This window comes from Nilaparvata lugens, chromosome 10 (genome assembly GCF_014356525.2).
Source record: "Nilaparvata lugens isolate BPH chromosome 10, ASM1435652v1, whole genome shotgun sequence".
Lineage (NCBI taxonomy): Eukaryota > Metazoa > Arthropoda > Insecta > Hemiptera > Delphacidae > Nilaparvata > Nilaparvata lugens.
The window spans coordinates 13,452,875-13,465,411 of NC_052513.1; the positions used below are offsets into that span (position 1 = coordinate 13,452,875).

At 36.3% G+C, this 12,537-nt stretch overlaps 1 protein-coding gene across 2 annotated transcripts in view; it reads right to left on the bottom strand.

Annotated features, from left to right (window-relative positions):
* The window catches only part of LOC111063180 (TNF receptor-associated factor 4), a 66,125-nt gene extending 62,962 nt beyond the window's left edge, over positions 1-3,163 (bottom strand). The window contains exon 1 of one of the 2 annotated variants that reach the window (XM_039436358.1): positions 2,640-3,163. In XM_039436358.1, the coding sequence (XP_039292292.1) occupies positions 2,640-2,756 (117 nt within the window). In that variant the 5' untranslated portion in view covers positions 2,757-3,163. The remainder of the gene's footprint in view (positions 1-2,639) is intronic. The other variant, XM_039436359.1, reaches the window with a different exon arrangement.
* Between the last annotated feature and the right edge of the window lie 9,374 nt (positions 3,164-12,537).

Below are 12,537 nucleotides of genomic sequence, written 5' to 3' on the forward strand. Positions count from 1 at the left end.
CCACCATTTTTTAGAGAGAAACCACAAAGTACAGAGCAAAGCCACACCTCAAACCAGTGACAACTTTATGAACACGTCACCGATATTAAATTGCAAAAAATTATAAATTACAAGTTTAGAATTTACATTTTACATTAGTTCTCAATAAAACTTTATTTCGAAACTGTTATTTTAAATTTATAAATCCTCTATATTTATAATGATCTATTTATCTGTTAATTCTGTTAACTCTGTTTCGGTGATACCATGGAATGTGCAACACAATTATTTACGATAAATTCTCAGTTAAAAGTTGTCCGCATATCGATTACTCTGATATTTACTATCAAGTTTTATAGATCTCGAATTGAAGATTCGATTTTAATCGAGAAAAAATGTAATATTACAATATTAATAATCATGAATGGATGCAAGAATCGCCTTTTCATTATGGATGGAGATTACAATATTTGTAACTGATGTAGTAACATAGTTTTTAGGAACACTTAAATTTAGTAAAGTGGATACTCAAATTGATGTAACTTTTGAATCGGTTCAGCATACGAGACTATTCCTTCTTCAATACTTAGCTCTCATTAATTTGAGTTTAGAAAAGACCATCATAAGCAGAGAAGACTGAGTCTGCTTCACAGCATCAACGAAAACTCGAACATAATCACACTTGAATGTATCATTAGGGAACCGGCTTTTGAAGCTGTTAGTCAATGAAGTCGAGGTGATTGGCCTTTATTAGGATGTTAATTTCGTGTGGCCCTGTCTAAATGCATTGCAAAATAGATGCAGACTTGATCCTGAAATCTTGTTGAGAGATGACTGGGATGCTCCTCTGATCTATTCTAGGTAACGCAGATAAAAAATAAGCCATTTATACTTTGAAGCGAGTAAGCCTAGGTAACGCAGATAAAAAATAAGCCATATACTTTGAAGCGAGTAAGCCTACAGGACCATAAACCATACAAGGTGATTGAAGAGATTGGGAACACTATTGGAAAGTTCCTATGTATGCGTCTAATAATTCTAGGAATTTGGTAAAACGTCGATAAAACTTCAATTGCAGAGGATTGATGTGGAAGGGGGCAGCTCGAGGATATAGATTTCTACGTTGGCCATTGAAGCTCCTTCTTATTTTACAATGTTTCTAGAAAATTTGAACTTCAAAAAAACTCTGATTTGATTCATTTTTGGGTATTAAGAAACTGGTGATTAAGAAATGCTGAGAGCTTCACGCGAAAACCATGTAATTATTGGTGGAAGCAATAATAGGTGCAAATGATCAGTAAGAATATTATTTTTGATTTATTTATACATTCATTGACACACAGTTAATTGAAAGCAACTTAATTTGTAAGTTTTAATGAATTATTGGAAAAAGCAGGGGTGCCTACAGGTTTGGACAGGTCCTTGAAATTCCTGTAGGTTCCGAAAAGAATGGCCCACAGTGTTTCCACATTGAGTGGGGGTTTGGGACCCCCTTGAAATTCCTGGGGGCCTAGATCAAATCTTTGAGATAGTCCTAAAACCTCAAAAAATAGTGTTTAAAATGATAAATGACGGGTAAAACCTATCTCAATGGGGGCATGGGACGGTCAAGCTAGAACAATAGAACTGCGAGACCCTTTGGCAGGTAGATTTAGCACATTTTCGAATCTTGTGCAATGAATCGTATGCCCCCATCCTTTTAAGTTTAGTGACGATATTCCACACTTAGACTTTTACTGCGGGATTCCCATTTCCGTGTTTTGTACAGGTCCATCAAAGTTATAATTTCCAACTACAGTATTAGACAGTCTATACTCTGTAGCTCTTGGTGTAACATAGAGCTCTTGCAGAGCTTATCAAGATGCGACAAAGATCTAAACCGTGAAGGCATATACCAGTTTTTATTGATGTACAATCGAATTGCTAATCTAAGGATATCATGTTCGTCGTGTGGTAAAAACCAAAAACCCTGCAATTGAATGGTGTGTTTCACATAATAAATGATTTTAGTATATATAACGATTTTATAACTCGTATCAGGTTATCAGAGATGCACTTATTGTGTCAAAACCAAATTTTCAAGTCATTCTTAAAAAGAAAAGTTGAATTCCATTACTATGGAACAAAATTTTGAGCCTATTCTGATTATCGAAGAACTAATTTCCTTGTGCTAGTTGATATTTTTTAAACGATACATATTATGTCGAGTTGTAAGTTTGGTGGATTTCGGAGTAGGTTTTGAAAATATATTTTATGCTGCTAAACCTATCTGGATGGGGACATGAAGAGATCTATTGTTTAATATTGGTTGAGCATTGACATGGGTTGACAGTTATTGTTTCCCATTCAACCAGCGTTGATGGAGGGGTATTGTTCTCTCTTGACCGTTCCATGCCCCCATCCAGATAGGTTTTACCCTAAATGACTACTCACGAAATTTCATGTAAAGAGGAGGAGGGGATCTCTAGAATTTTGAGAAATAGTTCACAAGTGATTATGTTTTTCACTATTGATAGAAAATATAGCAATAATCAGTGAGTTCTATCTACGTTTTTTAACTGTAATTAGTTTTAGTACTAATAGCTATACATAATTTATTAATAACGTAATGCAGTATTTTTAGTTCTCATTTGTGGATTTTAGAATGGAATTCAACTCACCCTGGGCTGATGGCGAGCCAGTAGAGCCACAGCCTGATTCTGTTGTTTTTGCGCGCTGTCGTGCAATGATGCATCAGACACACGCGTAAGTGAAGCAGCGGCTAGTAGGGACGACATCACACGACACGACAAACCCTTGCATGCGACAAATCTCACAACAAAATCACGAAACAAGTAGTAACTTTACCGACAACAATATTGAAGGTGCAAGAAGAAACTTCAAATTAATTCTGTCAACTGAGTCGAAATTTCAACTGGAAGTTGGGTTGTGAGAAACGGCTGTTGAATAGTTGTTACAAATTGTTGTGTTGTTTGAACCCACTTTTTAATTGGATGGGCAATAATGAAGGTGCTATTTAAAAATATGAACTAATATCTCTGCAACTGAAAAAAGTATTTTGCACAGTTTTTCAAACCAACCAGAAAACCAATAATTAGAAATTGGTGATGCAACTTGTTGGAAATTTTTTGCAAACAACTCTATCGACGGGAACGCAATGTTGGAGCGTCAAATGGCAACTTGGAACTGATGTTGCAAGTTGAAAGTATTGCAGCAAAGACGACAGGTGAACCGTAGTAAGGCAAGTGGTGGTTTCCTTCCTGCTTGAAATGGTGGAGGCGGTTTTTCTTTGTCTGTGTGCGTGGTTTTTCTTTGTGCGTTTGTGTTAGTGTGTGTGTGTGTGTGTGTGTATAGTTGTTGATTATCTACAACTACAACAGCAACAGCGAAGCAGGATTGGCGTGTTATTAACGTGGGAAAATGCCTATCTTCTTCCCCATTTGTTTACAACGGCAGCCGAGCCGAGGCTGAGTGTTGCGAGTTGGGACACCAAAACTGACGACGCTGGTTGCTGGTCGCTGGTATGGAAAAGACATTAAAAGTGGGTGCACGCAAATACTACCGAAATGGAGAGGAGAAGAGGAAGGAGACTTTGGAGAGGAAGAAAGAGAGGAAGTAGAGGAAGAAGATTGAGATGAAGTAGACTGAGTAGAAATTGAAGACTTGAGATGAAGAAGACTGGAGAAGTGGAAGAGAACAAAGGAGAAGAAGAGGACAGGGGAAGACAGAGGAGAATAAGAAGAAGAAGATAAAGAGGATGAAGAGGGAGGAGAAGGAGAAAGCAGTTGAGAAGAAGTTCTTAATTAGAGAAGGAAGGATGAGAAAAAGAGGAGAGAGGTAGAGAAGATAGTGAAGGAGTGAAAGGCAAAAAGGAATAAAACTTTGAAAGAGAAGGAGGAGGAAAAGAAGGATAAGAAGAAGAAGAAGAAAGAAGAAGAAGAAGAAGAAGAAGAAGAAGAAGAAGAAGAAGAAGAAGAAGAAGAAAAGAAGAAGAAGAGAAGAAGAAGAAAGAAGAAGAAGAAGAGAAGAAGAAGAAGAAGAAGAAGAAGAAGAAAGAGGAGCCGTGACTGCCCAAGTTTCCTGTTCCTTACTCCTTTATTTCTGCCTAATTAACAACATCCTGTATTACTGTTTTTCATTTTCTTCATATTCTATCATTCAAAATCTCTCACTCTATACCTTTATTTCTGTTGTTCACTCACTGTGTCAATGTCTCTATTTCTCTCTACAACCCCCCTCTCCTTGATCTATACGGACTTGTCTTCTTCAACTATTATTCAGTAATTTTACAACTGAAATAGATTGTCAGTTACAACTGGTTCTGAATGATCACTTAGCTCGAGCAGATCATTTATTCAGGAGATGAAGTTATTATTGAAATTGCAATCGAACTACCAAAGTTATATGATAATATCTCTATGATTCGTACTTCTGTGAAGAATGATGAGAAGAGAAGTAGTTTTAGGTGGGATCCAAACCACGATGGAGTGATTTTGAAGTCCATAAACTTTTGGACTGTTGTAAAATTAGAATTGGATCAGTTTTGGGTGTGAGCCTGTGGTACTTTTCTGTAAGTTGTGTAATTCTGAATGATTGAATAAATGAATAAAATAAATCAATTATTATCTTTGAGCGAAGGCATCTCCATCTACCATATACATGGAGCATCTACCTATCCAACAGAATCGAAGGCACGACGTTTATCTAATCTGTATGGTTAGATAAGCATAAGCACAGACAGGGATTGAATATTGTGGAATTAGGATCAGATTCCTGGGACAAACACTCATCTCAAATTTGTATTTTGTTTTAAACTCTGTTACAGTTCAGTACTTCGCGCAATCAACTCAATCCTATTTCTAATTCAAGCTAGTCTCTCATTGAGATGAAGCCAGCTTGTGTGAACATATATGATCATTATGATATCAGAGACAAATAATCTAGGTATCTTTACTATGAATAATTTTAGGTATCTCCACTTTATGATTATATTAACTCATCTAGCAGCATCGGGTCACATCATGTCACGTCGCGTCTCAATATGCGACTAGCCTTTTGTTTTTTATTGAATTCACTTTCATACTTTTCTCTCAATTTCTCGAACATTATTCTGGAAAATATCGCCATTATGATAAAAAAGTCGAAAGGTAAGAGAGTAAGGATAAGTTATGGAATGGCTTCGACATAATATTATAACACACAGAATTGCATAGAAAGGATTGAAAGTGTGGGCTGTGAATTGAAAGTGTTCTCCCAATATTCATAAGAAACAAACCAATTCGAGTCAATGATCGAAACTCGAAATTCGAGAATGAAAACTCAGACCCAATTCAGGAACGGAAGTGGCTCATCTATCGATGTGTCAACGATAGAGGGGGATGAACCATGAACCGTACAAAACGAAATGGTCCGAATTATGCAGACTGCAGTTTAGAGGCAAGCAGCTGAAAAGAGCCTGAAGGTCTCCAAGCCACTTTGCTGACTTCTATTTTTACGGACTCCATACATATATAAATAGAATAAATAAATATGATTTTATTGCCGTTAAATTCTAAGAACAATAGGCAAATAATATATTTGACACGAGATGGAGAGGTACCCAGATAGAAATCAGCCCCTCAAAAAAACAGTCGAAATTTCATTTCATTGTAGCTTTACAAACTCTTTACAGATATATTCGAGGAGAGATTATTGGATATCCTGTGGAGGGGGGGGGGGTTTGAAGCCAGATCTCAAAAAAATTATATCACGGATATGAAAGTAAAGAAATGTTATTCCTACAAAATGTACAGTTCCCTATTGTACTATAAATATCGTTTGTTGATGTTCAGATGCGATCTGATGGTTCTCAACACTGGAGACTGGACTAAGAGAAATAATATAGATATAATTTCTGCATGAAGTAGAAGGGTCCCCAAGTGGAAGCTGTAAGACTTCAATACAGAGCGAACAAAACTGTTCCGCATATAGTAGAGGGATATAATGTTATTCTATAATATTGTAGAACATATAGATATATCGAAGTGAGAGGGCGTAGAAAATGTTCACTGTAATCAGAAACGACAGGGCGTTGCTGGTAGTCGAAAATCGCCTGCTGCTTGTAGTTGATGTGGAGATGTGAATGGTGGAGGCGGAGGAACGGGTTGGTAGGGGGTGGAGAAGAAGAAGGAGAAGAAGAAGAGGGAAATGAACAGCTGCCACGCGCCTGGCACCCGGACTCCTCGAGGATGGAACAAATAAAGAACCGATGAAGGAGGGAAAGGGACCGAACAACACAAGAAACGGCAGCAGATGTTTTTGTCACCTGCACTCGAAGAATCCATCCCATTCGCCAGATGCGGGCCTCATCCTCCAACCCGAACAAAGCCAGATAATCCATGATGGTACTAGACGCCTCTTGGACCATTTTGGTGGAATGGGGAATGCACCCTCGATCCACTTTACTTATTCAGTCCCGTTTTGGAAGGAATACACCCTCGATTTACTCCACAACTTATTCAGTTCCGTTTTTATGTGTCTGCTTTATGTTATTTGTCTCCTTTATTTGATCAGATCCTGAGGAAAGGTGGGCGACCAATTTTGGTTTATCACGCGTGATGTGTTGTAAATGGGAAGAGAATCTGATTTCCTGGTTAGGATGTGGTGGGTTTGAGGGCTTGCGTGAAATTCTGAGGATCATTCAAGCAGAATGGATGTCTTTCCTCAAAATTTCCCCCAAATTTTTATTTATTGAGGATTTGATCAATGAATGTGTATCCCCCATTTCGATATACTCGTAATAGAGTCATAGACCCCATAGACTCGTGAATTATAATCATCAAGCTGGTTTGTGCCTATATAGTGAATGATGCTACTTCACTCTAAAAAATTCACTAGGCAATTATGTGCTTTAATAACATTATTCACTTAATTCTTTATTGTGATTGAATATTAGAAATTTTAAGAATGAAAATAAACTACAGTTTTCAAGAAAATCGAAGAATTTACTCTTTCTATTTTATTTTTATATTTTCTTCCATCACTACTGAAAAATGAAATGTATTTTAGATTCCTTGCTTATAATCACACGTCTTTTCTGTTTTACTCTCGAATATCAGATTTGTTCCTATTTCTGAAACAGAAGCAGAAATATTATAAAGTTAAATGTATGTGAGTCTTTGTAAAAACTTGGGGAGTGATAATTGTGCTAGTACAATTGATTGGGTGATTGTAATCGATTTGAATAGTGATTTGATAACTATAATATTATGGTTTTATAACTTCCGAATTGAAATTCATGAATTTCGTATCTTAAACCTGTTGGAAGTACCTTATACCAATTTGGAAGTTATGAAGATTAGAGTATAGTAGGTCTATCACTTTATTTGAATAATTATGTGGCAAATTGTTATTATTTCTCTGAAGCTATAACAAACAGCTTCACAATACAAACTAACTTCTTGTTATCTTGTCAAAATGAGAGTTTGTTTGAAAATGATAAAAAAGTAAACTGCACGTTTAACCAGCTTCCAATCTGAACTTTCTCACGGCCTTGAAACGAAAGAAGAAGTAGGAAAAAAAATTGAAATGCACGATCATCTCTGCTGCAGTTCTGCTCATTGCTCTCAGTGCAAAAAATAGTAATTTCATTGACACGACGGCACGAGCTTCAAAATAGACTTCCAGATTGACAAGTAGTGTCAATGAAAACAAGCTGGAAGATGAAGAAAAAATGGAAGAAAATTGCCAGGTGAAATGGTAAATCCTGAGAAGGAGGCTGGTGATTTCCTTCCGGAGATCCATCTATTTTACTGGAATGTCAAGAGAAAAATTCTTGCGAAGAATTACTCCCATTTCCAATGAGTTTTCGATTTATCGATTTGTTTTCTGGCACTTGGAAGAGATCTTCCACTTGGTTGCAGGAGTGATTTTGGAAGAGTTTTTTCTATTGAAAAACTTGCTTGGATCAATAGAATCCAGCATCGTTTTGTGACTACTCGATCATCATGACTTATTTTCTCGCTTAAAATTAGTTTTCTTTGCCGACATATCATCACGAGTATTGCCTAGTAACCTCTTATCACTTCCAGAGGTTCAGCATTCACTGTCGAAGATGGAAGGAAATGAAAGGTTGTGAACAAAGTGAGAAATATTGAAAAACTATACACAACTACATTTGAAGTGAGAAAACAAGAAATGAGGGGGTTTCCTTGAAGTTATTAATATTTAACAACAATGGGAGGGTTTTTTGCTTTTGTTATTCAGTTGGATCTACGTGGCATTGGCTTCACTATATAAATAAATAAATAAATAAATGTTTATTTCCCAAAAAACTAAAACTACAACATCAATTACACTAAATATTAGATAAATTACAATTACATACAAAAGTTAGTTACAAAAATTCTTATAATGTGTCCTCTACTTGTTTAGTTTTTTCTGTGTGGAAATTGACCTACTCCACCATGGCGTACCATGTTCTAGAGTAGGTTAAAGATAAACAATATACATAAACAATAGAATCCAAATTGATTTAAACTGCTTGATCATTGTGTTTCTTTGTTTACTTCCATAGCCTTCCAAAGCCTCGTTGGTACCTCTATAAAGTACTTTGATATCTTGTAACTCTCCTTTTTAGATTCAGCACTTCAGTTTCCCTCCCTCAAAAATATTTCTCAACCCTTTCCCCATTCTGAGGATTCAGGAGGAGCTTGTCTGTAATCGTACGGTATTGAAGCTGTTTATTGATTGATTGATTATTATTCACTGCTGCCAGTACAATAATGTTAATTCTCATGTAGGTATTGTTGCAAACTGGCTACCTTGTCCAACAGCAATCAACATGTCGGGGGCGACACAAACAATAAGCGAGGCGTGAGGAAGTCGGAAGACATGTAATCGACTTCCGCAATCAGCCGGTGATCCCCGATCATGGGCAGACCTGGGCCGAGGGCCGTGGGACAGGAACCTGTGCAAAACGAGTGGTGAATTGTCAACGAGAGCAGAGGCAACTGGAAGTCCGCTTGCTTTGAATCGGGCGGGTTATTAGGAGGAGGAGAGGAAAAGAGAGGAGGTAAGATGGAAGAGGAGGAGGAGAAGGAGAAGACGAAGACGAAGAAGGTGATGAGTAAGAAGGGTGAGAAGGAGGTGGAGGAGGAGAAAGAGGACGATAAGGTGGTAAGGAGTAAGAAAAAGAACAAGTAGGAAAAAAGAAGAAGAGGAAGATGCAGGACAGGAAGAAAAAAAGAATAAGATGAAGAAGAGAGAGTAGAAGAAAAAGTTGAACTTTTTACAGATAAACATAACCTATTTTTTGGACATGTAATCAAAATTTGGGAATGGAATAGTTTTGGGCCAAGCCTGTTGTTCCTTCCCAATCATATTATATGATTTGTTATTGTATCCACGTATAAATAAATAAATGAATAAATAAATAAATAAAAGGTGGAAAGAAGAAGATGCAGTATAGGAATAATGAGAAGGAGAAGAAAAAGATAAAAAAAGACAAAGCGGAAGAAGATAGAGTAGTTGAAGGAGAGAAAAAGAAGATGCACGAGAATGAGAAGGTAGTTGAGGATAAGTTCCTCAGAGAAGAGAAGGAAGGTTGGAATGATGACAAAAAGAGGGAAGAGGAAGAGAAAATTAAGAAGAAGTCACAGGAGGATAGGAATAAAAAGTTTAAGGAGAAGGAGGAGGAAAAGATGAAGAAGAAGAAGTATGGTAAGGAAAACGATGAGGAGGAAAGAAGGAGATGAGGAAGGATAATAACAAGTAGTAATAAGAAGTAAAGTCAACAATGTGGTCATGTCGCTCGTATTGATAGCACTCGCCTCGGAAGTCCGGTGACTTGCGATCGTTCAGGAATCGCACTTCGACAAGTAGCTGTAGGCTACTATCGTGATGTCTTGTTGACAATACAAACAATAGGTCTGCAATATTGTTGAGAGAGACGTGTATCAACAATGTCCGACACCGGAAGATGGAATGATCTGCACATGACGATAATAATTGTTTATTTTGTTTGCTTGGCGCTAGTGGAATAATAGAATAGGTCTGTTGTGGAATAGATTGATAGAGGAAGACAATTTCGAGAGAGTATTTAATTTTGACTAGGTGACAGGAAGGCACATCAATATTTATTATTAAATAATTTTTGACAAATGGCGATTACAATTTCTCCATACATCTGGTGCAAATGATATGTATAAAGCCAATCCAAACTAAAAACAAATCCAAACATTAAAAGCTTTAAGGTTGATTTAGGCTGAAATGAAAAGCAAATAGCATAATAATGATATCAGTATTGTACATGATAAATTGATTGGGGGACTATTGTTGCAATTATTTTGAATAAGACATCATGATACCTTAAAATAAGCAAAAATAACTGAAAATGTGCTGCTCTTCAGCATGTACGCTCTACCAATAAAACGGTATCTACGCAATATCTAGGCATCTTTGCTATGAAAATATATAAATTTAGAGTACAACACCTAGCGGAATTGCAGATTCGGTGGAACAGCTAGTTTGACATCGTTCATACTATTTATTTATTCATACTATCATGATTTCAAAGAAGTAGGTAGGTATTATACTTTATAAAGAGTAATAGAGTACAGCGTTTCTGTTTCTCTACATACAGAGTAACAGAGTATTTGGTTTGAGATTTGCTAATCAGCCCCAATGATGTAGAATCCTGTAATATGCTATTAAACAGAAATAATACTTATTCAAAATTAAGTAATTTCATAATAGATTTGAAAAATATTCACCACTAGTGATTAGTGACTTGAAGACTATGTATATAAATTTCAATTCCACCTGCGCTTGATTATATGAAAGTGCTCGAGTGTCAAATTTATTTTTCTTGTCTTCTATCCAATATTTTGGAAGTTGTTTACTCGGACTAATGCTCACTATCTCTAATCTGACTGCTCTCTTCCCTCAATCTTCCATCACCAACTACTATGTCCTACCATTTATATTTTTTCTAGGCAATAAAAAATGAAGCATGAAGCTTGAATAGGCAGGTGCCACATAACGAAGGTCGTCAGATTCAAAACATGTTTTCAAACAGAGGATCAGAAATAATGTTGGTTACTGCAGGCAGCCGGCTGGCTCATATTTGGTATCAAATGGATGATTTTTTATAAAGCAATCCTGGCACAGACACCCTTTCCTAGTCTGATGATAAAGGAAACAACTCGGAGCTCGGAGTGTAGTCCTATGTTGAATGTTGAGTTCCTGCCAGGTGCAACTCGCATTCCTGCATAGCAGGTGATTGAAGACGGAAGGATATGCGATGCCGGCCGGTGTTTTCTTACTACACAAATATATGCATCACTGTTGTTCACTTGCAACCTCTCTGGAAGGAAAATTCGGAAGATAAGACTGAATTTCAAATGTACCGTGTATCGTGGTTCTTATAATGCGAAGCGAATTTCATTATAAACGAGCAGGTAACCCGTGCTCAGCAAGGGTCTAATTAAAAATTCGACAAACTGAAAACCTCACCTATTGAAATCTTTAAGAATTTAAAATAGGCCTGTAATCAAACTCGGTAAATTAAGAATCTATAATTATGCAAAATATCAATTTAATCAGTCCAGTAGTTCAGACGTGATGATGCATCATTCGTGAATTTCCTATCCCTACATGTATGTAAGGCGATTCTTTCCTTTTACTATATTTCTATTTATAAGAGCATACTTGTTTGAAAATGGGTGTACACTGTACTAGTAGGAAAAGCGAGAGTAACATTAATGGAAATCGATGTAGGAGCGAGAAGAGTGAGCTAAATCTTATTAACGTACTCTCTCCTTATTTTCTACGATTTTTCCACTGCTGAGTTTCAATGTTTGTCTCTTATATATAAAACAAATAATAGTACTTAAAACTAATTCGCAAAACCAATACATGCTAATACGTAATGCATCCACTGCTGAGTTTGAAATTCTTTTATGAATAGAACAAATAGTAATACTAATTTCTTACTAATTCGCTTACTAATTTCTACATAACATCGGCTTTTATATTATACTATGGTGTGGACGTGTGGTCCACGTATAATGTATAATTGCGAGGTTATAATGGCAGTGTTTTATTAGCAATGGTATTACTATCCTTGTCTATCAATCAAAAAACAAACAAAGCGGATAGCGCTATCTCTTTCCCGCTTTACTCTGTTGCCAGATCGTCTTTTTACAATGTAGAATTGATACAGTAATTAATTAACAAAATATTCCATCTTAATTATGAAAATTTATTATGAAATTATCGAAAAATATAATCTCTTTTTTAAATTTTCTTAGAATATAAATTATCATTTTAAATAAGAATGGTCAGTAAATATTACATCAATAAACCTCTATCAGCTACCGTCTATAGAAGGCATTGACAAGACAGAGGATCGGCAACGTTGTTCCACTGCCATTATAACATGGACCTCACTATAGCATGTAACTCATGCTCCGCGAGGGTCTGTTTGAAACACAAATAGATTGAGTATAGTTTTATTGTTCCTTTCTTATATTGAAGTGAGTATTAACAAGTGTCAAGTTTTACAATAGAAAAATGATT